This window comes from Phoca vitulina, unplaced genomic scaffold (genome assembly GCF_004348235.1).
Source record: "Phoca vitulina isolate PV1807 unplaced genomic scaffold, GSC_HSeal_1.0 scaffold16, whole genome shotgun sequence".
Lineage (NCBI taxonomy): Eukaryota > Metazoa > Chordata > Mammalia > Carnivora > Phocidae > Phoca > Phoca vitulina.
The window spans coordinates 25867906-25894239 of record NW_022589719.1 but is presented as its reverse complement, the minus strand read 5'-3'; the positions used below and the strand labels follow the sequence as shown (position 1 = coordinate 25894239).

General features: G+C 58.7%; 1 protein-coding gene across 2 annotated transcripts; it reads left to right on the top strand.

Moving 5' to 3' along the window:
• Window positions 1-589: 589 nt before the first annotated feature.
• TNKS1BP1 (tankyrase 1 binding protein 1) lies at window positions 590-25908 on the top strand. 2 transcript variants are annotated; one of them, XM_032414443.1, is made up of 12 exons: window positions 590-686; window positions 3651-3759; window positions 4801-5434; window positions 6860-6932; window positions 10929-12353; window positions 14511-16615; window positions 22069-22435; window positions 22679-22829; window positions 22942-23078; window positions 23847-24004; window positions 24199-24271; window positions 24762-25908. In XM_032414443.1, the coding sequence occupies exons 2-11, from the start codon at window positions 3666-3668 to the stop codon at window positions 24257-24259; spliced, it is 5205 nt and encodes a 1734-aa protein (XP_032270334.1). In that variant the 5' UTR covers window positions 590-686; window positions 3651-3665; the 3' UTR covers window positions 24260-24271; window positions 24762-25908. The 2 variants fall into 2 exon arrangements, with proteins under 2 accessions (XP_032270334.1, XP_032270335.1); XM_032414444.1 differs by lacking the exon at window positions 590-686 and adding an exon at window positions 3232-3319.
• Window positions 25909-26334: the final 426 nt, after the last annotated feature.

The following is a 26334-nucleotide window of genomic DNA, read 5'->3' as shown; positions in this document are numbered from 1 at the left end:
TGTGGGGGGTGGGTAGGGGTGCAGGAAAGGTGTGGAGTATGGATGAAGCTTTTGTTTTGGGGGATTGGGAGGAATTTACGTCTGGGGACATAAGAGCAGGGAAGTGAGGACCAGCTAGGGAACCAGAGCTTCCAGTCGTCCTCACGCTGGCTCCACGTCTGAATTGATACACGTGGAGCGGCCACGTTGCGTGCGTTCTCAGGTGTTTCCCACAGGAAGCCTCTCCAGTCCGCCAACGGTGACCTTCTTTCTCGCCGTGACTCTATGGTGCTGCAATCAGTGCCGGCCGCCGGGCCCGAGCGGGCCGTCCTCAGGCAGCCTCTCTAGGCAGTCGTCTCGGTGGCCATCTTGCCTGAACGTTCCTAGCCTCCGAGTTGCGTCAGTTTCGCGGGGGTCCGAGCCTGGGACAGGCCCCTTATTTGCAAGACTTATAAATAATTGAGTACCGGGGCTGCGCCTATTTGCATACGACTCGGCGTGTTCTGCCCGGGCTTCCTACTCCCGGTTTCCACCGGCTCATGGATATTCATGAGGCGCTCTGGGGGCGTGGTCCTGGGCGGAGTTAGGGGCGGGACCCCGCCGGGGCTCGCACTGGCTTGGTCCCGCGGTGACGGCGGCGGCAGCGGCAGGGACTGGCGTCGGGTCGCAGAGCCCGAGCCGAGCGGAGCCGGATCCCGGGGGAGCGCGTGAGTGCGCGGGGGCGGTCAGGAGGGCGAAGGAGGGGGCGGGGTCCGGGATGGGGGCGGGGGAGAGGCATGGAAGGAGTGGGCGCTTTCCTGCCGGGACCTCGGGTTGAGGTGGAGAGGGGGTCACCAGGAAAGTTTGCAGGGCCCGGGGGCGCGGAGGAAGCGGGGGTCGCGGGGGAGCTGGCGCGTGTGCGCGGGGGCGGAGGGTGCACGGTTTGGAGCTCGTGCCGGCCGAGCTAGAAGAAAGGGGGGAGGGGGCGAGGGCTTGAGGCGGGGCCGGGGGCGGGCGGAGCTGCTGGAGGGACCCCCGCCTCCCCCTCCCCGGGCCCGCGCTCGCCCCCACCCCCGGCTCCCTCGGCACGCCCCCAGCCACCCCAGTCCGCCCCCACCCGGTCCGCGTCCCCAGTCCCTCGTCTGTTCGCCGGCTGCTTCACAGCCAGCGCACAGGTCCTCCGCTTCTGCCGCCGCCGCCCCCTCCTCCTCCTCCTCCACCCTCTTCTCCTCCTCCTCTTCGGCTGCCGGCGTCCCCTCTGTGTCCAGAGCTCCCCACTGGGCCCCTCCAGACGGCCCCTCGCCCCGGGCTGTTCCGTCTTCCCGTTGGCCCTCCCTCCTCCAGCAGTTTACGTGCTGTCCCTGCCGACCTCTCTGGCCCCGGATCCGGCCCGAGATCCCAGGGTCCATAGGGGCGACCCCGCTTGCGCCGATGGCGCTCTGGGCCCCTGCCCCCCTGGGCTGCAGCTGCCCGGCCTCTCCCCAGCCCCTCTGGCGGCCTTTGCTCCCGGGGGTCAGCTAGTCTCTCCCTGACTGTTCGGGGGTCAGGGGTGCTCCGTGCTGCTGCGATTCTACCGCTTTTTGGCTATACGGCCTTGGTCACCTGGGTTTCCCGGCTGGGGCCTCTGAGCTTCTGTGGCCCCTCTCAACTGGGGAAGCCGAGCCCCCCACTTCATTGCTGCAGCCCCTCATACTGCAGTGCCCATCAGGCCCCCAGGTGAAAGGGTTTTACGGTCCTGGGCCAATTTGTGACCATTTCTAACCACCCACACCATGTCCCTTGAAATAAATGTTCAAGGACAAGGAAGTAATCTTGTGTTTTTTAATTTTTTTTCATGGCGTGTGCCCCTCCCCCATGCACGCTCGGACTGGCTCTGCACAGTTATCACCCACCCACAGCGTGCAGTCCTCCCTTGTAGTTGGCTGACCAAGGGATTGACGGTCCTGGGTTTCTCTTTATCCTCTTGGTGTTTTTTCTCATTTTAGAAGCAAGCTGGGGCAGGGTCAAATGTGAGGGGTGTGTGGGTTTTCCAAAGGCTGGGCCCCAGGGGTCCCTTCTCAGGATTTGGCGCTGTCTCCCCAGGCCAGCTGGAGTGGGTGCTGAGGAAGGCAGTGCCCCTTGCAGGTGGGAGAGGGTTCGTTGTCGTCAGGGCTGTGTGCATACCAGGTGATGGGAAACCTCCTCCTGCCTTTCGAATGAGAGGGGCAGGGCTCTGGAGCCTGGGGGGTGGGGGTCTTGTGGGTGGGATGGAGTCAGAATGGGAACTGAGGAGGTGGTGGAGTATCTGAGGAGCAGGTGACAAGACTGGGGCCGCAGGAGTGAAGGAATGGTCTGGAATGCCAGCAGCCTGTGGAGAGGAGGAGGTAGTTAGTTACCAAGGTCTTAGCTCATTGGTGACACTGAATGGAATCATACGAATACTGGCCGACATTTACTGGCTACTTTTTACGGGTTGGGCGTTGTGCTAAGTTTGCATGCACCATCTCACATAGGTCTCCCACCAGCCTCAGGTACACCGTTTTTCACATAGGAAAATAGGCTTAGAGAAGTAAGCAATGTGCCTAAGGTCACATAGCTGGAAAGTGGTAGAGCCACTCAGCATTTGAATCCTGGCATATCAGACCCCAGAGCTCCTGCTACATACAGGTTTAGAGGAGGGGCACCATTTGGTCCCTGCCATAGGGCTGTGTTGCTTGGTTTAAAATTTATTCTGTCCCCCTCAAAATCCCTCAGGCCAACCCTGGGGGCAAGTGATGCCCAGTATCCCCATTTCATAGGCTGTGGCTATCCCACCCTGACTGCCTAGAAGGGGGAACCCCAGGGAGTTTTTCCCCCAAGCCACCCCACCCCCCGGATGTTCTCAAGTCCTGTCCCATTCTCCCAGCCCAGGCCTGGGCCGGCTCCTCCTTCCTCTTGGCGAGGCTCTGGAAATCCAGTGGGAGGCCATTGCTATGGCAACAGGACTAGGCCCTGGCTTTACCTCATCAAATTCCAAGCTGAAGCCAAAGCGATTGAGAAATTAAAGAAAAAAAAATGTATTCCAGATGTTTACTTTTTATTCCTTATTTTTCCGTGTTTGGATGAGACAGCTCAGAGGGAGGCGGGAGTGGGGCAGGGATGTGGAAGGAGGAGGGGGAAGGGGGGAGAGGGAACCACTCCCAGCTGCAGGAGGGGGGAAGGAGGGTGAGCGGGAAGGGGGAGGCAGGCGCTGGGGCGGAGCCCCAGGTTGGGGAGGAGCGGGTTTTTCCCGTCTCCCATGAGGTGATTCACAGAGAGACCTCAGACTTCACGGCCCTCTTGCTCTGCCCCTGAGTAGGTATCTCGGGCAGGGCTGCCGGCCCCAAGGGGTGCCTTGGGAACGGTAAGTGGGGTGTTTTGGAGAGCTTGCCAGAGGGAGCAGCGGGCGGGTCCCTGAAGCTCCAGGACTTTGGGGTTAGGAGCCTGGAGTTTAGAGACTAGTCTGGGAAGAGTGGAGGATACAGCCGCTGGGGACGTCCCTTGACCTCTTCCAAGCCCCTCTGAAGTTCCTGCTTCCTGTCCCATACTCTGTCTCTGCTAGTTGTAGGAGACTTCTTTCAGCTAAGTCTACTGCCAGTGCTCAGCCCCTTTGCCTTCTCAGTCTCTCTCTCTCTCTTTTCCTGGGTCTCCAGCCACCCAGCTCACAGCCCCTCTGCCCCCCAATTCTCACGCAGGTTCTGCCGCATGTGATGAAAGTGTCGGCTCTCAGGGAAGGCACAGCCATGGCTTCCCCACCGCCCCGGGAGATGGAGGAGGAGCTGGTATCTGCTGGCTCCGAGCCAGGTACCTATGGGTGCAGGGTGGAGCAGGGTGGCTGGGAGGAGGGGGGAGGGGCAGCAGCTGAACCCCAGCTCTGCCTGGGAGGGGGTGGGGCAGTGAGGGCAGGAGGCATAATGGGGATATGCAGGGTGAGTTCTAAAGGCTGTCCGCTCCTGTTGAGACCTTTCAGAAGCGTTTGAGACCCTAGATCCCCAGCACATGAGAGCAGACTGACCCTCGAGGGCAAGCGGATTAAACTGTGTGTTTTGCAGGGGAGGACACTGAGGTCTAGGGGAGAAACGGCATGCACCTAGGGGAGGGTTTGAATCCAGGCCTCCTGGCTCTGTCTAGACTCCTTTCTTGGGCTGAGCCCAATGAGTGGGTGATACAGGATTCTATGGGAAGGGCCGTGGCCATGAGTAATTCCAAGTCTTTTATTTGGCATTGGAATGCCTTATGTAGAAGGTAGGTTTCTGGTCTTGTTTTTTTTCCTGTAGCAGATTTACTTCTGTTTGGCTTAGGTCAATAGTAAGTTTGCATTCCTGATCACACACCAGATGACCCAGGTGGCCTGGGTGTGCACTCAGTGGGGGGGTGGGAGGGGCAGTGGGGAGACAGAGTGGGGAAGCTGAGCTACGTTTACTGTGGGTGGTGGCATAGTAGAGTGTCATGTTGGAGGAAAGGACTGGATTAGGGACATGGTGGCCTGGCTGCTTGATGTGGGCAGGCTGGCATCTGTTTATTGGCTCTTGTTCATTCATTTGTTTGTTCATTTGAGAAGAACGTGTGCTAGGGTGCAAAATGGGGTACAAGGAGAAATAAGGTGCCAGCTGGGCCCTTAAGTGGCTTTAGCTTGTGAGGGAGTTGACTAACATTTTTGAAATTTGGAGTTGGGAGAAGATGCTTCTGAGATGTGTATGGAAAATCAAGGAAGGCTTCCTGGAAGCGGTGACATTTGACTTGGACCTAAAAGGATGTGAACATTCTGAGTTTTTAGGGTGGGCGATGAAGTTCTGTTTTCTGGTTCTTCTGACAGTTCCCCAACCAATCCTTTCCTTTTGGTAGGTGACCCTCGGGCCAAACCTCCCGTCAAGCCCAAACCCCGGGCCCTGCCTGCAAAGCCAGCCCTGCCTGCCAAGCCAAGTCTGCTGGTGCCTGTTGGGCCTCGGCCCCCTCGGGGTCCCCTGGCTGAGCTGCCTTCTGCCCGGAAGATGAACATGCTGGCAGGACCCCAGCCCTATGGTGGCAGCAAGCGTCCCCTTCCCTTTGCACCAAGGCCTACGACCGAGGCCTCTACTGGAGGAGAAGCCCCTCGAGAGACTGGGAAAGAGGAGGCTGGGAAAGAAGAGATACCCCCTTTGACACCCCCAGCCCGATGTGCTGCCCCAGGAGGTGTGCGGAAGGCCCCTGCCCCCTTCCGTCCAGCCTCAGAGCGCTTTGCAGCCACCACGGTGGAAGAGATCCTGGCCAAGATGGAGCAGCCTCGGAAGGAGGTCCCTGCCAGCCCTGATCGCCTCTGGGGCTCCCGCCTCACCTTTAACCATGATGGCAGCTCGAGATATGGCCCCAGGACCTATGGTGTGGCCACAGGTCCCAGGGATGAGGACGGTGGGACCCTCTCCAGGGGATGGTCCCAGGAGGGGCCAGCAAAGTCTCCCAGCAAGTGCCAGGAAGAGCACAGCAAGACCCCTAAGGAGAGGTGAGGGGTGGGAGGCAGCTTGGAGGACACATGGGTGGCCTTATCTGGGACTGTGACCTTCACGTTTAGGTTAGTTTAGTTTAGTGTGCTCTGAGTGCAGGCAGACCCTTGTCTAAGTCACAAAACATTTCCCCTGTAGACAGCGTCATCGTAACGATGTTCTTTTTATAATTGTAATGCTGTTTACAGAGTGGATGGATGTTCACAGTGGAGTTCAAATGTACCACAGGGAAGTTATTTTTAGGTTTTTTTATACTGAGAGTTGAATTTTGCCTCATTTAATTGACAGCCATGCTATTTAGTGAAGAGAATATTAGACCTGTTCTAGAGATCTGGAAACTGTGGCCCCTCAGCACGTAAGAGACAGAACTGGGATTTGAATTCAGGTCTCTTTGAGGCCAAAGCACGTTCTCTTAAGTGTAGCTTGCACTGTGGGTGGAACGATGTGCAGGTGCTGATGTGTGTGCGGGGGGGAGCAGGGGGCAGGCTGAGTAGGGTGCCCATGAGGAGGAGTCTGATAGAACAGGTAAGACGTGAGCACACCTTGATGCCCGGGCAGCTCGCGTCAGCGCACGGGGGTTACAGCCAGGTTGGAGACTGTTGCGTAGGCTTCACTTCCATGGAGTTGGTGCCAGTGTAGACGGAAGGCTGGCCGGGAGGTGCCCCTTGGGGTGGTGGGCACTGGGCGTTGGAGGGAGAGGCTCCCCTCCCCCTCCTGCTGCTCTGCAGGGCTGCTGTGGTGTGGGCTGAGCCCCAACCTGAAGGCCCCCCCCCCCCTTCCCTGCCCTCCAGCCTTGCCTTTCTCACACCTGAACCTGCCTGGAGGGTAGGGGCCCCAGTTCACCCGTCTTTGTTCCCAGCCTCTGGGAGGTCACACCCTGCCCCAGTCTGCTCTCTGGCTTCCTCCCCTTCCTTGCTCTAAGCAGAGCTTAAGAGAACAACTTCAACTTTGGAAAATCACTCTTTCCCCTCATCCTCCCCCTGAAATCCTTCAAGAAGTATTGGCAGGGCAGCTGGGACCAGCTGCACTCTCCCTGGCTGGAGGAGAACATTAACCTCTTAGGGGCTAGGGGAAGGAAGACTTATCTTTTGGGGAACCACTGAGGGGTCTGGGCACGCAGGGTGCTTCTCCTTCAGGGTGCGTCTCCTGAAGGAGCGGGTTGTGGGGGGGGGGCATTTAACCCTTGATGTGCAGGAAGGGAATGGGGACCTTCTCCCTGGGCACTTTCTCTACGGAAACTGTACAGCATCTCTGTCCTCAGTGATTCCAGGGGGGGTTCAGGAATAGATGGCCTGGGGCGGAGGGGGGTTAACTTTGGGTGCTAGTGAAGTTCCTTACGCAGCCTCTCGATCCACTCTCCCCTTGTCCATCAGTGAGGGGCTGCTCTATTCTTTGCCTCCATTTCCTGTCTTGTTCTTTCACAGGAACACCGCCCCTTTGGACCTGGCCTTCAACGGGGACCTGGCTCTGCCAGCCGGCTCGGGCCCACCCGCTGATGTGAGTTAGCCTCCTATTACGAATCAGAATCCTAGTATTTTAGAGCTGGAAGGGTCACCTGAGATCATCTGTGTTACCTCCTTGTAGTTCAGATGGGGACACTGAGGCCTGTGGAGGAGGTGGTTTGCCCCAGGTCTGGCCCCAGGACTCAGATTTCTTGACTCCCAGGCCAGCGTTCTCGACCACCCAGGCGGTTAAGTGTGGTTCAGGCCGTGAGACAGGTCGTTATGAAGAATAATTACAGTGTCTATAACAACTAGCACTGATCAGGTACCTACCTGGGCATGTCCCAGGAACAGTGACTAACTTAGTCGTTGTGATAACTCTGGCTAGTGGATGCTCCTGGTCCCATGTGAGGCGTGTGAATGCCACAGCTCACAGAGGTTAGGTACGCAGGGGCTGAAGCCTGGTTCCACTGTTCTCCCTGGCTGAGCTGCCTTCTTGGGGTTTAGAAGAGGAGGGTTTCCTGTTTCATTCCCACTGTTCCACACAGCGTGCTTAGAGGGTGGCCAGGCTCAGCCTGCTTTTCTTTCTTTTTTTTCTTTTCTTTAAAAGATTTTATTTATTTGTTTGAGTGCGGGGCAGGAAGAGATCGGACAGGAGTGGGGGAGGGGCAGAGGGAGAGGGAGAAACAGACTCTCCCCTGAGCAGGGAGCCAGTGTGGGGCTTGATCCCAGGACCTTGGGATCACAACCTGAGCCGAAGGCAGACGCTTAACTGACTGAGCCACCCAGGCGCCCCCCAGCCTGCTTTCCTAAGTAACTGATATTCCTTCTTGCTCACAGAGCCCTTGCTAGCCAAAGGCTGTCCCATCTCCCCGACAGTGGAGACCTGACCACATTTCCTTGTCCATCCAACAAATGTTTACTGAGCACCTACCGTGAGCTGGGTGCCGGGGACACAGCAAAGAACAAAGCTCACACTGTCCTGCTCTCAGGGAGCTCACCTTCTAGTGTGGGGAGGCAGACACGAGCACAGGCCTCCCTGTGAACCTGCAGACTGTAGCGGGTCAGACAAGTGTGGGAGACCTGGAGAGGCAGAGAGCTCTGGGCTGCGGGTAATTGGGGAGGCCTTGCTGTGAAGGTAAGGGAGTGAGCTGCATAGGTGTTTGGGGAGCAGCGTGTTGGGCAGAGGGAACTGCAAGTACAAGGGACTTGGTACCTTGCTGGCTAGGAAGCCAGGATGCCTGGATTGCAGCGAGGGGGGGTGTCGCGTGCTGGGGAGGTGTGACAGGTGGTGGGTCAGGGTGCTTGGAGCCTCACAGGACGCCAGAAGGACTTGGGCTCCCTGAGAGGAAGAAGCCGTTGAGGGGTGTGGGGGAGGGCGGTGACGTGTTGCTGGCTTAGTTGTAAAGGGTCGTTTTGGTGGCAGGGAGCTAAGAGCGGTAGCATGGACCAGTTGGGGCATCATCCAGGTAGGAGATGATGGTGGTTGGACCCCGGCAGCCGACTCTGTGTGCAGTTGGGAGGTGTGAAGTGGGCAGGGTTTGCAGGTAGACTGCTAGGAGAGGGGGGCCAGTGCAGAGGCACGGATGACGGCAGGGCGTTTGGCCTGTGCAGCGGAGGGGTGAGGTTACCATTCACTGAGATGGGGACTGGGAAGGCCGAAGCAGGATCAGGGGAAATGAGGAGTTTGCTTCTGGATTTGTTGCGTTTGCGATCCCTCTTAGATACCCAAATGGAAATGGAGGGGCAGCTGGAGAGTTGTAGGCGTAGAGGTGGCGGTTAAGATGGCTGAGGTCCCCAGGAGGGTTAAGGTCACCAGAGGCACAGGGGAGGTAGTGGAGGGCAGAAGGCCCCGGCCCCAGGCATAGCAGGGGACACCCCGAGGGGATCGGGGATGGTGGAGTCCTAGAGGCCACATGGAGCCAGCAGCCAGCTTCGGGGCTGGACGAGGGCATATCCACGGTCAGATGCTGCTGCCAGGTCAAGGCAGGTGAGCCCTGGGAATGGGATTTAGCTACAGGGAGGTCACTGGTGACCTTGACAAGAGTGTTAGCTGGCATGGTGAAGGGAAAAGGCTGTTGGGAGTGGGTTTGGGAGAGAATGGGGCGAGAGGAACTCTCCCGATAGATAGTGAACGTAGGCAAGGTGTTCAGGAAACTGGGTGGTAGCCTCAGAGAGAGGTGAGGTTAAGAGGGTGTGTTTGTTTTTGAAGACAGAAGAAATGAGAGCAGTTTGTGTGCTGGTGGAAATGAGCCGGTAGAGAAGGAAAGGTCCACGATGCAGGAGGGAGAGCTCTGAGCGAGGATGCTCACAGGCATAGAAGGGGGGAGCACAGTGCTTGGGTTCACGTGCAGGCGGCGGGGTATGAGGGCTGGCAGCTGACGGGGGACGGCAAAAGCGTTGCCTGGGAGTGTGGGCAGGGGAGGGGAAGTGTTGGGGGACCGCTGGGCACTCGAGGCCCATCTGAGGTCCTGGAGGTCCGAGTGCAGGTCAGGCTGTCGTGAGACCATGCATTCTGTTTGCTTGCTTTTCTCCAGCCACGTCCAGCCCCAGGTGTGGCTGCAGGGAGGTGGAGACCTGGGACAGGTGGGTCACAGAGTCGAGAAGAGGTCAAGGAACAGAGAGCCAGGATGCGAGAAGAGTCGCCTGTGTGGCCATTGAAATCACTAGGGATTATGCCAGGTGGCTAGTGGGGGGAGGGGTGCTGTGATCCTGGAGTGAGGGCCCTGCAGGGGGCACTAGCAGGAGGGGTCACTGGAGGTGTTTTTCTTTTTTTCCTTTAAGATTTATTTATTTTAGAGAGAGGAGAGAGAGAGCATGGCAGGGCAGGGCAGAAGAAGAGGGAGAGAGAACCCCAAGCAAACTCCCCGCTGAGTGCAGAGCCCCATGTGGGGCTCAGTCCCAGGACCCTGAGATCATGACCTGAGTCGAAATCAAAAGTCAGGCACTCGGGGCGCCTGGGTGGCTCAGTCGTTAAGCGTCTGCCTTCGGCTCAGGTCATGATCCCAGGGTCCTGGGATCGAGTCCCGCATCGGGCTCCCTGCTCGGCGGGAAGCCTGCTTCTCCCTCTCCCACTCCCCCTGCTTGTGTTCCTGCTCTCGCTATCTCTCTCTCTGTAAAATAAATAAAAGAATCTTTAAAAAAAAAAAAAAATAAAATAAAAATAAAATCTTATAAAAAAAAAAAGTCAGGCACTCAACCTACTGAGCCACCCAGATGCCCTGAAAACTGGAGTTTTGTAGAGTGGAGGGAGGATAGAGGGAGTGGAAGGGGCCCTGAGAAGCAAGCAGGATCTCCCCCTGCCCAGACCGAGCAGGGGATGAGGTGGGACAAAGCACCCCATTGGAGATGGTGGCAGGGGAAGTGTGACCCGTGGGGAGGGCAAAGGTCAAAGGGAGCAAGGCTTCCTTCATTGTCTAGGGACAGGCCAAGTGGAGTGGTGGAATGCCAGGAAGCTGGGTGCTTGGTGCCCCCTCTGCCCCTTCCTCCTCCCCGCCGGGCCCCTGTCCCGTAGCATCCGTTGTTCCTGTAAGTCCTATCCCAAGAGGCCATGTGCACAGATCTTATTTAATTTTGACCTAATTCTCTGAGCTGGATGTTGTAGCCCTAGCTTACTGAGGGGAGAGCTGAGACTCTGAGATCCCAACGACCACCGTGGTCATGGGGAGGGCGTATGGCTTAGGAGGGATAGTGCCCATCACTCCAAGCCCTGTGCTTTCATGTCCCTCGGTGCCTTTTGCCTGAATCCCGAGTCAAGGCCTGCCTGCTTCCTCGGGGAGTGGATAGTGCTGGGACCTGTGGATACGCAGAATCCTTGGGAGAGGGCCTGGGGTGGGGTCTGTGCGAACCCTAAGAAGCATGAGATACCGTAAATCACTTTTGGCACCTCTCCTAGCTGTCCTGAGAGGCCCACCTTCTGAGCTCCTGTCTCCTTCTCTTGTCTGTGGAGCGAGAGTGTGAGGAAGCAACTGATCTGGGGTCTATGTGGGGTTGGCAGGGCCCTTCTCCCCAGCTGGGCGGTGTGTAATGGCTCTTGACCTTTCTCTTGCAGATCGCCAAGCGCTGGGACCCGAGTCCAGGCCCCGCCTCAGAGAATGGAGGCTCCGCCTGCCCAGGCCTCCCCACTGAAGTCTCAGGCCTAGCCCATGGGTCTCCCCGACTTCACTCAACTGATGAGGGGTCTTCCCAACTTCACTCACTTGATGAGGGGTCTCCCCGACTTCACTCACCTGATGAGAGCTCTCCCTGCCATTCTCAGCTTCCAGAAACCCAGAATCCTACAGTTTCTGGGCCTTCTCCCTGCCTCCCTATGACCCCAGCATCTCCAAATGTAGCCCTGCCCGATGAGGGTCAGAGCTCCTGCTGCCCCCCAAGCTCAGGGCTCCCTGTTGTGGAAGCCCCAGAGGCCCCCACACCTGGCAGCCCAGCCCTTGAGAAGGTCTCGGGGCACCGCAGCCTGGAGCAGCCCCCAGCTACCTCTGCCCAGCCCCTGATGGAGGGGGGTGAGTTGCTGGACCTTCCTCGGACGTTTCCATCTGGGGATGTGGTGGCCAAGGGTGACATACACCGTCCCATCAGCCTGGCTCAGCGCCGATTTTCTGAAGGTGTGCTCCGGCCGCGTAGCCGGGACCAGGAGGAGCTGGGGGGCTCTCTGGCTGCCCTGTCCCAAACCCAGGGGAGCCAGTCTGCCCTGGATCGTCCCTTTGGGAGTGGGACAGAGTCCAACTGGAGCTTGTCACAGTCCTTTGAATGGACCTTCCCTACTCGGCCTTCGGGTCTGGGGGTGTGGCGGCTGGACTCCCCACCTCCCTCCCCCATCACTGAAGCCACTGAGGCCGCTGAGGACGCCGAGGCTAGTGACTGGGCTGCATCCAGCAGAGAGGAAGGAGTGTCCGAGCAGGGGCGAGGGGCCCAGTCAGCTCCAGAGGGGCCAGGAAGGCCTGGGTCCTGGGTGCAGGCAGATGACCCGGGCATCTCCCCAACCCAGAAGGGGGATGGGGAGAGTCAGCCCCAGTCCCCAGTTCCCCTCAAGCCCTTCTCAACACCAGGGGGCCCACCTGGAGTGGCCTTGCTGCAGGCAGAGGAGAGGTGTGAGGAGCAGGAGCCCCTGGCTGGACAGGAGTCCCTGCTCCCTCTGGCTACCAGGGAGGCCACTCTGCCCGTCCTGGAGCCGGTCCTAGGGCAGCAGCAGTCAGCACCCCCCGACCAGCCCTGTGTCCTCTTTGCTGATACCCCGGACCCCCAGCAGGCCTTGCCTGCTGAGGAGGAGGCCATGACCCTGGCCCAGGCTGAGGCCACCCAATCCAGGACGGAAGGTCGAGAGCCCTGTAGTGTGTCGCCCGAGCCTGCAGGCCCTGACGGCAGCTCCCGCTGGCTGGATGAGCTCCTGGCCTCACCACCACCTAGTGCGGGCAGTGCAAGGCGGGGAGCTGGATCTGAGCTCAAAGACGCGCAGACCCCAGGTGCCTGCTCCGAGGTGAGGACCGGGGCACAGGGAGGGTAGGGGGCCTCCGGATGGAAGCCGGGGCTTGGGTGGGCCTTCTCAGTGTGGATTTCATGTGTCAAGAGCTTGGGATATGGCCCCGGGCCAGGCACCTAGAGCTGTGTCCCTCGCAGCTATACGGTGTGGCAGAGCTGATGGAGCTGAGGGTACGGGACCGGTGTGAGCTCATATCCAGCTCCAGCTCCCGCCAGCCGAGCCGTCTGGCTAACCTCTTAGCTTCTGAGACCTTTCACGATAAGAGCCATTTGCCTCTTAGGGTCGGACTGCGGGTAGACCGAGATGTCCAGGTGCTCAGTGCTTGACCTATACTGAGCGTTAGTCCAGCTTTACAGACGGAATTGTGGAAGGCAACGTAGCGCAGCCATTTAGCATGCGGACTCTGGAACCAGACTGCCTGGCTTCTCTGCTCCTTGCCCAGATATGAGCTTGAATGAGTTGCTGTTCTGTGCCTCGGTTTCTGCATCTGTAAAATGGGGGTGACGATAAACTCTCCCTCACATGGCGGAGACTAAAGAGGCCGTAAAGCACTAAGAATAGCACGTAGTTCATCCTGAGTGTTTAGGAAGTGCTGGCTTTATGAACGCTCTTACCCTTTTTTTTTTTTTTTAAAGATTATTTATTTATTTGTTTATTTGACAGAGACACAGCGAGAGAGGGAACACAAGCAGGGGGAGTGGGAGAGGGAGAAGCAGGCTTCCCGTGGAGCAGGGAGCATCCCAGATCCCTGGGATCATGACCTGAGCCGAAGGCAGACGTTTAACGACTGAGTCACCCAGGCGCCCCATGAAGGCCCTTACCCTTGAGCTCAAGACTTGCCTTGTAGACAGGAAGCTGAGGCCCAGAGGAGGCGGAACCTTGTGCAGGGTTACCCAGCAAGTCGGCAGCTGGGCCATGGTCAGAGTGCCAGTTCCCTGGCCAGTGCCCTTTCTCCTACCAGGCTGCTCTGAATTTAAGGGCTGGGGTCCAGGTGGCTTTTGAAATGTCTTTTTCAAGGCCAGCCTGGGCTGGTAGGGGTGGGGCTGGAAGGAAGGCGGAGCCAGTCGGCCTTTAGGGGTAGGGGGCGGAGAGGTGGAGGCGGAGGAGGAGGAGCAGGAAGGAGTTAAGACCAGGCTGGCTCCCGGTAGGTGTGTCTGTCCCGGGCTCTGGGTGACTCAACTAGCTTCTGGGCGGGGCTACCAGAGCTGCAGCTGCCGTGGAGGGAGCGGGGCCAGGGCGAGCGCGAGCCAGAGTCGTTGGACAGGTCCGGGCGAGGGGAGCGGCCCAGCCCTGTCCCTGCACCCAGCCGCACCCAGGAGCCCAGGGCGGGCTGGGGGCAGGGGCCATGGCCGGGCTTGGGGACCGGGAACCCAGCATGTCTGTCTTGGAGAGGCTGTTAGCCAATGCGGCGCTGAGGGATGAGGCTGGCCGGCTCCGCAGCCCCGAGCCCAGGGCTCCCCCGCCTGAAGGAGTGAGTCGGGGTGGGGGGGTAGGGGGGCTGCAGGGAGCCCTGGGCTGGTTCTTTTTCCATGGCAGAGGTTGTCCCTCCTGTCTTCTCCAGGGATGAGGCGAGGGCTACGAGGTCTTCCTGCAAAGGGCTAGGCAGAAGGGTGCTTTCCATAGAGAGGAAGGGGCTGGGAACTTCAGGAAGGGGTGAGTAGGGCCAGGGGCAGGGTCGGACTGTTCCCTTGGAAAGGAGGTTGTGGAGGGCTTTTGAGTCTTGATCACTCCTAATAGAAAGTGGACCCCTTTCACAGCCCTGTGAAGACCACTCCGCCAGGCTGGCTTTCATTTTGGCAGTTAGCCAAGTGTTGCCCAAGGGCTGTAAACATGTCCATGGGATCATTGATTGAGTGTCCATAACAAGTGCCCCTTGCATGCCAGGCACTATGCTGAGGTTTGGTTTAAACGATCTTGTTTCATTCTCCCAAACCACCCCATGCAGTAGGAATTCTTCCCATTTAAGGGTGAGGACCCTGAGGCCCAGAGTGGTTAAGTGATTTGCTCAAGGTCACACAGCTGGGATCTAAACCCAGACTTTCTGTTGCCAAAGTGGGGCTCTCAGACACTAGGCAGTGCTGAGTCTCATTCTGGACTCCCACTCTGATGGACTCTAAGCATTGTTTTTTTGTGTCTTTATTTTCTGATTCTTAGGGACTCCTTGGCTGGGCCCAGAAAGACCTGCAGAGTGAATTTGGGATTGCAGCAGACCCACCTCCCAGCAGTTTCAGTCCTTCCAGCTGGTCCCAGGACACTTCTCAGAACTATGGCCTTGGGAGTGCAAGCCCTCGAGGGGACCCAGGCCTTGGAGAGGGAGACTGGACCAGCAAGTGTGGGCAAGCAGCAGGGGAAGGGAGTGCCAGGGAGTGGGCCAGCAGGTGTGGCATTGGCCAGGAGGACATCCAGCTCGCCAGCCGGGATGGGAGTGGAGTGTCTGCCCCAGGGGGCCTTGCCGCCCAGGACTGGATGATTGGAAAGCCAGCCCAGCTTGGTGCTCAGCAGAGCCAGGAGGCAGATGTTCCGGACTGGGAGTTCAGAAAGCGGGATTCCCAGGGCACTTACTCCAGCCGGGATGCGGAACTCCAAGACCAGGAATTTGGGAAGAGAGACTCGCTGGGTACTTACAGCAGTCGGGATGTAAGCCTTCAGGACTGGGAATTTGGGAAGAGAGACTCTCTGGGTGCTTATGCCAGCCAGGATATAGACGAGCAGTGCCAGAAATTGGGGAAGAAGGACCACCGTGGCAGGTATGGCAGCCAGGATGCAGATGGGCAGGACCCGGAGTTTGGCAAGAGCATGTCTTCGCTCAGCACCTTCAGCAGCCGGGGTGCAGAGCCGCCGGATCAGGATTTCGGGAAGAGCGCCTGGATGAGGGACTACAGCAGCAGCGGCAGTTCCACAGCCGGGGGCCCTGAGGACCGAGGCTTCGGGATGAGAGCCCTGCGCGCCGGCTTCAGCCCTGAGGAAGCCCAGCAGCAGGACGAGGAGTTTGAGAAGAAAGTCCCGAGTGGTGGAGACGGCCCAGGCGAGACCAGCAGGGAGGCCAGCCAGCCTGAGGAGAGAGAATCGGGGGGCCTGTTCGGCCCCAGCACCCCCCAGGGCCAGGATGGGGCACCGGGACAGAGAGACCAGAGCAGCTCGCATGGCGGCGGTGCCGGCCAGGAGGCAGGGGCCCAGAGCCCGGGCCATGCTGGCCAGGAAGACAGGGAGGTGGGCCGGCGAGGCTGGGCGGGTGACTTCGGCCATGGTGTTGTCCCCCAGCCGGAGGCCACCTTCAGCCCGGGGCAGCGAGATTGGAGTGGCGACTTCTGCGCGGAAGCCTCCGAGAGAGGCCATCAGTTCGGCATCATCGGTGACGACCGGGCGGGCAGTGCTGTTCTGAGCCCTTCTGGCCAGATGGCGGGTGGCCCCTTCGTGCCTCCAGAGAAGACCCCGGCCGGGCCTGTGGACTGGACCGACCAGCTGGGCCTGAGGAACTTGGAGGTGTCCAGCTGTGTGGCTTCTGGGGGCTCGAGGGGCACCAGGGAGGAAGCTATGGGACACATGAGCTGGTCAGATAAGCTGGGCCTGAGAGATGTGGACCTGGCCGGCCGTTTGGAGGCTGGAGGGTCTGAGAAGCCCAGGGGGATTGGGGTCGGGGAGAAGAAGGACTGGACCTCCAACATCGGAGGGAGGAGCAGAGATCTGGCTGGTGTCGGGGAGGTAGGGAGCCCCAGCCAGGCTAGAGAGAGCGGCGTGGGACAGACTGACTGGTCGGGTGTGGAGGCTGGAGAGTTCCTTAAATCAAGGGAGCGTGGGGTGGGACAGGCAGACTGGACACCAGACCTTGGGTTGAGGAGCATGGCGGGGGCAGGTTGTAGCCCCAGAGAGCTTGGGGCGGGCCAGGTGGACTGGGGCAGCAGTCTGGGCCTAAGGAATTTGGAAGTGCCATGTGACCTAGAGTCTGGAGGTTCTCAGGACCCACGGGGATGTGGAGTGGGCCAGATGGACTGGACCCAGGACTTGGGACTCCGGGACATGGAGCTCTCGGGGGCCCCAAGTGAAGCCAGGGAGCATGGGGTGGGAGAGGTCAGCCAGTGCCCAGAGCTAGGGCTCAGCGACCACAGCACCTTGTCCCCGGGCCTAGAGGCCAGAGAGCTGGGGCCTGGCGGGACAGGTGGGCCAGAGACCCACAGTGAAGACCACTCCACACCTTCCCTGGAGACCTGCCCTGAAGACCCCGGGATGGAGACAGGAGAAGTCCCCGGCTTTGTAACCAGGTAAGGGAGCCCCATCCCTGTGTGGGAGGGAAGGTTTGGCAGCTCTCTGAAACATTGCAGCTCTTTTCAGGAGGGAAGAAACCACTTTCCCCCAAGGACTTGTAGGGTTTGGAAAATTGAGATGGTTTGGACTGTGAATTACTAATTTTACTTTTTTTTTAATTGGCGTGTGATATACATAGGTGGACTCTTGTTTTGATGATGGTGATGTTTGAGGTGGTGTTTGCTGCCCATGCTTTAGGCTCCTTGGTGACTGTATCATGACTGTGCTGGAATGGTGTGTGTCCCATCTTTGGGGTCCCCCAGGTCTCTTGGCCCAAAGCCGCGGGGCTTCCCGGGCCAGGGAACACGGATGCTTTCACGGGTGTCAGCAGGAGGACTGGACTCTGTGTCCACTTGGCCTGGGACACTCCAGGTTAGGAGTGGAGTAGACAGTGGTGCTTGTTGTTTCTTGCAGAGATTGGGAATTTAGTGCTTCTTGCCTGCCCTGTCTTTAGGCCCAGAAGAGCAACAGTTTAAAAACCTGAAGGTCATAGGGACCTGGCTCCTGACCCCCTGATCTTGACCTCCACACACAGAGTGACTGAAAGGGAGCTTTCCAGAGGAACAGACTAGTGGTTTTATGAGCCTACCACAGCCTGTCCCAGGGATTTTTATGTTCTGAAACCAGCTGAGGTGATCTCACAGCTGGAAAGGAGGCTAAAAAGAGGTTGGTTGTGTTTTGTTAACATTTCCCGTTCATTGAGATTTGGTTTCATTCTCTTGACTGGGTAGAAGGTTATACCGTTCTGAAGAAGCTGGAGCTTCTCACTGGGCAGTTGGGGAAGAAGGGAAAGGGAGGCGTTGGGTGGGGGCCGTGTTGTGAGTGGAAGGGGCTGAGGGTAGTGGCAGGGGGGCGGGAGGGACGGGGAATGGTCTAGAGGGAATGGTGGGGATGTCCACCAGCGGGTTGGGAGGGGCACTGGAACCGAGGAGGAGGAGAGAGAGGAAGGTGGGCAGAGCGCGGGGAGGTGCCGAAGGCTGCAGGGCAGGGGTGGGTTCACAGGACGTGGAATCCAGAGGCTCCTGGGATCTTGGATGAGTTCCGGGACATCTGTAACCTTAGCCTCGGGAAACTTTCCCATTCCTAGTGCCCAGGACCCTGCTCTGCTGCCTACCTTACCTCGTTGACCTTCACAGCTGCCCTGTGCCGTGGAAAGGGATTTTTACCATCTCCAGTTTGCATGTAGACAAGGGGTGTGACCTGCTTATGGTCACACAGTCAGCAGTACCTCTTTCTGGCTTCGACATCGTAAATGCTGTCAGGTGTGGTCACAGTGCTTGAGAGTCTCAGGCTACTAGGGAGCAGGACTGACGCCCTCCACCTTTCCCCTCTGCTTGGGTGGCTCTTGAGAAGGGGAAAGTGGGAGTATCTTTCCCTTTGTTTAGGACCGGCGTGGGGGCCACCAGGAGGCTGCAGGACTGGGTTGGGGAAGAGGAAGGTAGGCGCGGAGAAGGAGGACTCAGCACTCAGCCGGCTGAGCTTCGGTCTCTAGCCTGCCTTTAAGACGCTCTGGTTTTCTGTCTATGTTCTAAGTTTGGGGAAGACTGTGTACTCTGTGGCCACAGAAGGAGACCTCGAGTGTTTGTGCATGAGCACGTGCTAGCAGGTGAAAGCACAGGGATAAGGAAGCCTGTTTACCTTTCTCTAGTGCAAGGTTTCCCAGACTTATTTGACTAATATCCAAGGAGCTGGTCTTCTGGGCATCTGACTTAGGGAAATTCTGCACCCTGGAAAATTGCTCTTTGCGGGAAGTTTTGGAGGTTCCCCTGGGAAGTCCTTGAGGATAGCCCAGAGTAGTCTGGGTTTGGGTCCATCTGCCAGGTTTGGGTCCTGATTCAGCCACCACCTCTGTGACTTTGGGCAAGTTCCTTCTCTTTCTCAGGGCCTCCTATTTCTTGCACTTACTCCCCCTACTCACAGGGTTAAGAGGTGCGGACACACACAGAGTGATAGAAACCTGCCTGGCATGTGGTGATGACTGAAAAAAAATGCTTGCTACTTGTATCTGTTTTGCCAATTTGGATGGATCTGAGCTGTCCATAAAGTGAGGCCTGCGGGGACATTTTTGTCATTGCCTCTGTATGGGACAATGACCCCTGATGGCAGGCGGTCATTGGCTGGAATGCTGTCCAGCACAGTTGTGACAAGGCCAGCATGGGGGTGGGTGGGTCATGGGGAGAGCTCAGGCTCCTTCTTTGTGTCTAGGGCCACCTTTTCCTGGTGGGAGTGGCTCTCTTGGGTCCCCCGAGAGCTCATGAACTGCCCTCTCCTCTCTGTGGCCTCCTGGTCATCTCCTGCCCCTCCCCCGGGCCTAGTGGTGTGGACACCTCTCCGTCATTTTGGGGTCTTCATGAAATCTCCTCAGAGATCATTGAGGCCAGCTCCCTCATTTCATGGGTGGGGAAACTGAGGCCCAGGGAAGCAGTGTGACTCGCACAAGGTCCACAGCTGGTGATTATGGGCTCCTTCATGTTCCCTCGCGCCCCAGCCTTGTCATCATCTCTCCGGGCACGTTTCCTGTCTCTTGGGTCCAGGCCATCTGCTGCCCGTTTAGGCACATCATTCCAGCTGGAGGCCTGAGCCTCCCTCATTTTGGGTCTTGGAGCCTTGAGTACTGGGAAGCTGATTTTGTGCACATCTGCTTCATACCCTTCCCCAGTTCTGTGCCTGGAATGGTTGTGGGGGGTGGGGTGGGGTTGGATCGAGTCCTGACCCTCAGGAGACGCTAAGTCCAGATGGGGTCGAGGGTATAGATGGTGCAAGATGGGACAAGTTCTCAGGCCAGGAACCTATGTTAGGGATGGTGATTATCCTGAAACAATTTTTTTAAAGATTTTATTATTTGACAGAGGAAGATGCAGTGAGAGAAGGAACACAAGCAGGGGGAGTGGGAGAGAGAGAGAAGCAGGCTTCCCGCGGAACAGGGAGCCTGATGCGGGGCTCGATCCCAGGACCCTGGGATCATGACCTGAGCCGAAGGCAGGCACCCAATGACTGAGCCACCCAGGCGCCCCCAATTTTTAAAAAAAAGATTTATTTATTTATTTAGAAAAAGAATGTGCAGGCATGAGTGGGGGAGGGGCAGAGGGAGAGAAAATCCTCAAGCAGACTCCCCACTGAGCATGGAAACAGACGTGGGGCTCAGACGTGGGGCTTGATCCCAGGACCCCCGAGATCCTGGCCTGAGCCGAGATCAAGAGTCGGACGCTCAACCGACTGAGCCACCCAGATGCCCCGATCATCCTAAAAATTTATCAAAGTTTAGCGCACGGTGCTAACGGTGTGCTGGGCACATGTTTCCAGCGTGTTGCCAACAGACCCAGCAAAGTATCAGTCTTTTATGGTCCCCATTTTGCAGATGAAGAAGCTGAGACTCAGAGTGGACAAGTACCGCAGGTGTGGTAGGGGATGGAGCCCATCTCTGCCAGTGGCGGCACCCAGCGCAGGTTCCCGACCATGCTTCTCTCCTGATTCCCTGCCAGGGAGGAGCTCAGGTGATAGGTGATCTGGGTGCTCAGAGGCAGGCAAGCTTCTCCCGAGCTGGGGTGGCGCCAAGCCAGCAGGGATGATGCACACCGCATTCCCCGGTGCTCTTCCCACCGTCCCCTCCTCGTGGCCGCCCTCTCCTCGTGGCCGCCCCCGGAGCCCACAGAGCTCATCTGCGGCCCTCTGCCCACGTGGCTTGGAGCCAGGTCTTGCTCTGTATGTGGATCTTTCCATCCACCCATCCGCTGTTTCACATCCCCTTAAACTCCGCGGGCCTGCCCGCAGCCTTGTGTCTGCCCCACCCCAGGGAGAGGCTTTGGGCGGGGCCTCAGGCTGGATGGGGGTGCCACCCCTGCCCCCTCTCTCCCGGCCTCCCTGATTTTAAGCTGCAGGGTGAGCTGGCTTTGGCCCCCATCCAGGGCTGCTGCACTTCTGCTGCCGCCTCCCTCCCTCCCTCCCTCCCCAGACCGCTTTAATTTCCATCTGTCAGCAGCTTGTGGAAGGACAGACTGACACATGTTCTCTCTTGCCCTCCCTCCTTCCGGCCTGCTACTGACTCACCTGCCCTACTCCCCTCCCCTTCCAGTCCCTTTGGCAACTCTCTGAGGCTTGGCTTCCAGCATGGCCCTGCCCTGTGTGTGTGTGTGTGTGTGTGTGTTGGGCTGTGGCTCGGCTGTGCGGCTGTGCGAATGGAGGCAGGGTCCTAGATGTGCCTTGAGGGAGGTGTGTGGTGAGTGTGTGCAGGGCGTGTCCCTATTTCAGGGGGAGGTGGCCAGTGCGCCGGCTCGCGGTGCACGGTGTATGAGTTAGCGAGCGTGCGTGTTTGTGTCGTGTTTTGAGGGAGTGGCAGGCAGGAGATGCGGAGATTGTATTGAGGTGCAAGGTGACCCAACCTCTCAGTCAATGGGCAAACATTTGCTTAGTCCTGCCCCTCCTGGCCAGGCCCCGGGCCCAGGGGCTGGGGGCACAGAGGCAAAAGGGACCCATCTTTGCCCTTGAGTTGCTCCCAGACGGGCTCTGAGGCAGGGGCTGGTCCAGGTGGGAGCCCAGGGCGTGCAGGGCTGCGGAGGGGGGCGGAGGCTGAGGGAGGGGAGCAGGCTAGCTTCAGAAGAGGAATTGAACTGCAGGGAGAGTGAGCAGAGGGCCAGGGGGGGAGCCTCCCAGGCGAGGGAACAGCTCGTCCACACACACTGCAGTCTGCGAAGGCCCAGCATGTTCTTTTTTTTTTTTTTTTTTAAGATTTTATTTATTTATTAGAGAGAGTGAGAGAGCACGAGAGGGGGGAGGGTCAGAGGGAGAAGCAGACTCCCTGCTGAGCAGGGAGCCCGATGTGGGACTCGATCCTGGGTCTCCAAGATCATGACCTGAGCCGAAGGCAGTCGCTTAACCAACTGAGCCACCCAGGGGCCCAGGCCCAGCATGTTCTGGGAGTCCCTAGCTGTTCCATGAGACTGGGGCACGGGGAGGGATGATGTGGGGGCTGAGGGCTGAAGAGGTTGCACAGCCTGATGGGCCAGTGGCTGGCTCATCCCACGCAGGGGCCCCTAGGAGGGGCCCGTTGCTGTCAGTGATGGGGTACACGCTGGGGGCCAGGCACTGGGCTTTGCACTTTGGTTCCCATTTCATTCCCCAGCGACCCTGGAGTTAGAGGACCCTAAGGCTTTGGTAGTGGAGGGACTCATCCAAAGGCTCAGTAAGTGGTGGACCTGGGGTTTGAACCTGCCAGGCTGCCCACCTTGTCCCCTCTGTGCTGTGCTGTACAAGGCCTTGATCGCATCCTTCTGGAAGGAGTCTGGGAAAGCCTGGAAAGGCGGGAGAGGGAAAGGGTGGGGGAAGTAGGGGCACAGATACTGTGGAGTGGGCTTTGGGGGAGGGAGATGGGGCTTCATGGGTGACCCTGTCCTCTGGTCTGTCTCCTTTGCAGTCCTGGTGGGTGCCCGGCCCGCCCCCCGCCCTCTGGCTCCCAGGGCCTGCTGGAGGGGATGCTGGCCACCAACAACTCCAGGGCAGCGGTCCATGGGGGGTCCGCAGCCTCGGGCCTCAGGGGCCTGTTGGAGGAGGAAGGAGCCACAGCGGGTACTGACCAGGGGGAGCCCCTGGAGCCTAGCAGGGACCCTCTGCCTTCCTGGAGGCCACAGCCAGATGGTGAAGCCAGCCAGACAGAAGAGGTGGACGGCACCTGGAGCCCTTCAGGGGTTGGGCAGGGCGAGGAGGGCCCGACACGGCCCCCTCGGCGGCCCTCCCAAGGCCCACCTCCCCGCTCTCCCAGTCAGGACTTCTCCTTCATTGAGGTCAGTGCAGGGTGAGCCCAGGGCAGTGGTTGGGATGTTGGGGGGCACGTGGGTGATGCAGCCGGAGCCTCGGCCCTCGGGCCTCCTTGAGCTGTGTCAGGCCGGGGGGGGGGGTGGGCAGGAAGTGGGCAGTGGGTGAGTCCTATGAACAGGGTGCTCTAGGCTGCTGGAGCTGAGGGCTCCTGGGGGATGGGCAGGGCCACGGGACAGCAATGGCAGTGGTGTTGCCGTTGTCCCGAGCAGGACACCGAGGTCCTTGACAGTGCCATGTATCGGAACCGTGCCAACCTGGGGCGCAAGCGAGGGCACCGGGCGCCGGCCATTCGGCCCGGGGGCACCCTGGGCCTATCAGAGGCAGCGGACTCGGACGCACGCCTGTTCCAGGACTCCACGGGTAGGGCCCCTGCATTGTTGGGTGACGTCTGTGTCGCTGTCTGGGGACTGTGCGGGGGCGGGCTGGTCTGCGCTTGCTGTCTGTGCTGAGCCCCCGCTCTGGGCCCTTGCAGAGCCACGAGCTTCTCGGGTGCCGTCTTCAGACGATGAGGTGGTGGAGGAGCCTCAGAACCGCCGGACACGGATGTCCTTGGGCACCAAGGGGCTGAAAGTCAACCTCTTTCCTGGCCTGAGTCCATCAGCCCTGAAGGTACCGTCTGATCCTTCAACCACACATCCAGCCTCTAGCCACCTTGCGTCCAGCGTTTCTTCTGTCCGTCCATCTCTCCCTCCCTCCCTCCATCCCCTGGGCCCTCCTTCCCATCGCTCCTGTCATTTTGCTCTCCACTGAGGGCCCTGCTGGCCCATGCTGTGTGCTAAGTAGGATGGAAGGAAGAACAAGGCGTTCATGTCCCAGTACTTCATGGGGGTGGGTTGGGGACACAAGCCATGTCTCTGATTAGCTCTGGTGAAGGGGGGGAGGTGTTTAGGTGTCACTGGGGAGGTACAGATAAGGGCTAGGCCTGTTCAGAGTGTGTGGGGGGATTATTTCCTAATGGTCATACGGTACGGGATGGGAGGGTATATTGAGGAAGGTCTCACGTAAGTATTTGATCTTGGCTTTGAGGCATATGTAGGAGTTGGCTCTGGAGGGTGGGGTGATGATGGGGAATTGTTCCAGGCAGAGGGAACAGAATGAACAAAGACACAGGGCTGGGAAGTCACCACTGGCTTTGTCCAGCCCAGTCAGCCTGAATTCAGTGTAGCAGGATCTTCTTGAGCACCTACTCTGTGCAGGGCACGGCTCAGCTCTTGGAGGGTTATCTTTAAGCGACTTCCCATCCATCTGGACAAAAGGACTGCAGAGGGGTCTGTGCCTGATTCTGGGGACAGCATACCCTTGGGAGAAGGCCTTGCCCTCTGGGAATCCTCCCGCTTATTCATCTGATGTGTCCCTGCACTTGGGCTCATCTCCTAGGCCAAGCTGCGCCCCCGGAACCGCTCAGCTGAGGAGGGGGAGCCTGCGGAGAGCAAGCTGAGCCAGAAGGAGTCCGCCGTGCAGCGTTCCAAATCCTGCAAGGTCCCGGGGCTGGGGAAGCCCCTTGCATTACCTCCCAAGCCAGAGAAATCCTCAGGGTAGGTGACCTCAATTGGCCTCACTGGGTTGGCCCGAATTAACTCTGTGAAGTTGGCGCTCCAGTTCCTGGCGCCGCGGTGAAGCCTCAGCCTCCCTCCTCCGGTTGGAGGGCGGGTTTCCCTCCCTACCACTTCCTCACTTTGTTCACCTTTCCTAAGGTTTGCCTTATGACCTTTTCCCTGTGCCATTCTAGGTCAGAAGGATCATCGCCCAACTGGCTACAAGCCCTGAAGCTGAAGAAGAAGAAGGTCTGAGAAGTCCTCGAGGTGAGAGTGGGTTCCCGGGCTGGGGCTCTGTCTGGGGCTCAGGGGTGAGCAGGGCCTGCCCTGGAGGGTTCAGGAGGCCCTGTACCTTCTTTTGGGCCGTTCTCTCCCCGTTTCTCTCTGAGGAAGGCCAGTGGAGCCCAGCTCTAGGACCTGGTGGGCCCCTTGGCTCCCTTAGGTTTTGCCCACAGAACAAGGTGTTGCCTGGGATGGACGAGGAGGAGGGCTTCCGTCCTGCCTTCCTCCCTGGGCTCAAGGACGGTCCCCATGCGACCCCCGCCCTGTGGCTGGCCCAAGTGGGGTCAGCCAGCCTTTCTGGTCTGGGACCCCTGGAGGCACTTACCAGGCTCAAGGGCTCCTCACTACTAGGCTCAGCTGGGGGAGCCGGGCTGGGCACAGGGAGTGGAAGCCGAAGCTGAGGGGGCTCCTCTGGCCGCCACGGTGTCCCCCATGGTGTCCCCTCCTGACCTCTTCCCTCCCCTCCCCCTTGCAGGTCCTTCCCATCGGGCAGTCTCAGGCAGTGCCCATTCCTGTGGGGTCCCCGGCGGGGAGATGGCTGGAGCCCCACCAGGTCCCAGGCTGCAGCCTCTGTCCCCCTCCACGTGAGGAGCGTCTGGGGAGGCACATTTATGCACTTTGTATCCCCCCCTCCTTCCCTCCTGACCAGATTCAGGCATTAGTGGTTGAAGGTTTTGGTCCCTCCTCCCTTGCTCTCTTTACACCTCCCTCTCTGCTTCCTCCTCCAGCCTCCCTTGGGTTTTCTTTTGATACCAGTTTATAGCATTTTTATAAAAGCCTTTGATTTTTGTAATGGGCGGAGCCCTGCCCCAGCCCCAGCCCAGGCCTCCCTCCATCCTGCCAGGTGCCCCACAGAGACCAAGAACATTTTGCCACTTGAAACAATAAAGTTTTTTGGGAATTGGTGCTGCCCAGGTTGTGGTGTGTGGTTGAGGTGCCCCAACCCCCGTGCAAGGCCATCGCTGGGCCATCCTGGCCCGCCAGCAGCTCACTGTGACCCTGAACACTCACCTTCCCTGCACCCGTGGGCTCAATGTCCCTGAGGAGGGCGTATTGGTGATAGTAGGCTGTGTGCTGATTCGGACAACCCCTGAATCTCAGTAACTGAACACACAACGGGTCATTTTCCATTCATGGCACAGTCCAGGGTGGGTTGGTGGTGGGGATGCTCTGCGCCTTGCAGTCATTTAGAGCCCAGCTTCTTCGCTGTGGTGGCTTGGCTATCTGCAGGGGCCTTGGAGTCGCCCGAGGACTAGTGGGAGACCCTTCCCACAGGGACCACAGGACGGGAGACTCTTCCATTGGCCAGAATTCAACTCCCGGTCCCCGCCAACTGCAGGGGCTACTGTACTGGGAAGTACAGTTTAGCTGTGTGGCCAGAGAGCACTGGGTGTTGGTAAGAGTCAGTCCTTCTTGCCGGGGAGTTTGGCTTCTGTGAACCCTAAGGGCCCTTTTAGCCCATGCATTCTGGAATGTCCGCCAGGCCCTGGCATCCTCGGCCGGTTCCCCAGACCTGCCAACCGCTTTCTCTGAGGCGTGTTGAGAAGAGAGGCCCCCGTGGGCCTCGCCTTGTGGAGCCTGAGCTGAGTCACTGAGGTCAGAGCTACACCTGAATTTGGAAATCATCCCCTTTGCCAGAGCTTCTTAGCTTGTTACGTTATGTTATGTTATGTTATTTTATTGTAGGGGGTATGGGGGCTGTTGACCTAATTTGAGAATTTGACCAAAGCTGTGGACTCCCTAGAAAAATGTGCATACACACAGCAGCCTGGAATTCCCATCACGGACCTCCTAGGCTAGTGGTTCTTAACCTTCACCAGTCGTCACAGTCTCCCGGGGTGCTTACTGAAATGCACATTCCTGGGCCCACCTCCAGGCTTCCGATCCTGTAGTTGTGCCCAGGAATCTGCATTTTGAGAAGCCCCCTGAAGTAGAGGGGAAAGAAAGGTGGGGGGCCCCAAGTCAGCTCGTGGCTGCACCCCTGGTGGGTCGGTGCCAGGCAGCCCCTATGCCAACCCTCCCAGGGCCCAGCAGAACGGAGCTGGCGT

Bases quoted from the DNA above. Each gene is read 5' to 3' on its own strand.
- TNKS1BP1 (XM_032414443.1), top strand. From the start codon at position 3,666: ATGAAAGTGTCGGCTCTCAGGGAAGGCACAGCCATGGCTTCCCCACCG. The intron at 6,933-10,928 runs GTGAGTTAGCCT...TTTCTCTTGCAG, and splicing joins GCTCGGGCCCACCCGCTGAT to ATCGCCAAGCGCTGGGACCC. The intron at 24,005-24,198 runs GTAGGTGACCTC...GTGCCATTCTAG, and splicing joins AAGCCAGAGAAATCCTCAGG to GTCAGAAGGATCATCGCCCA.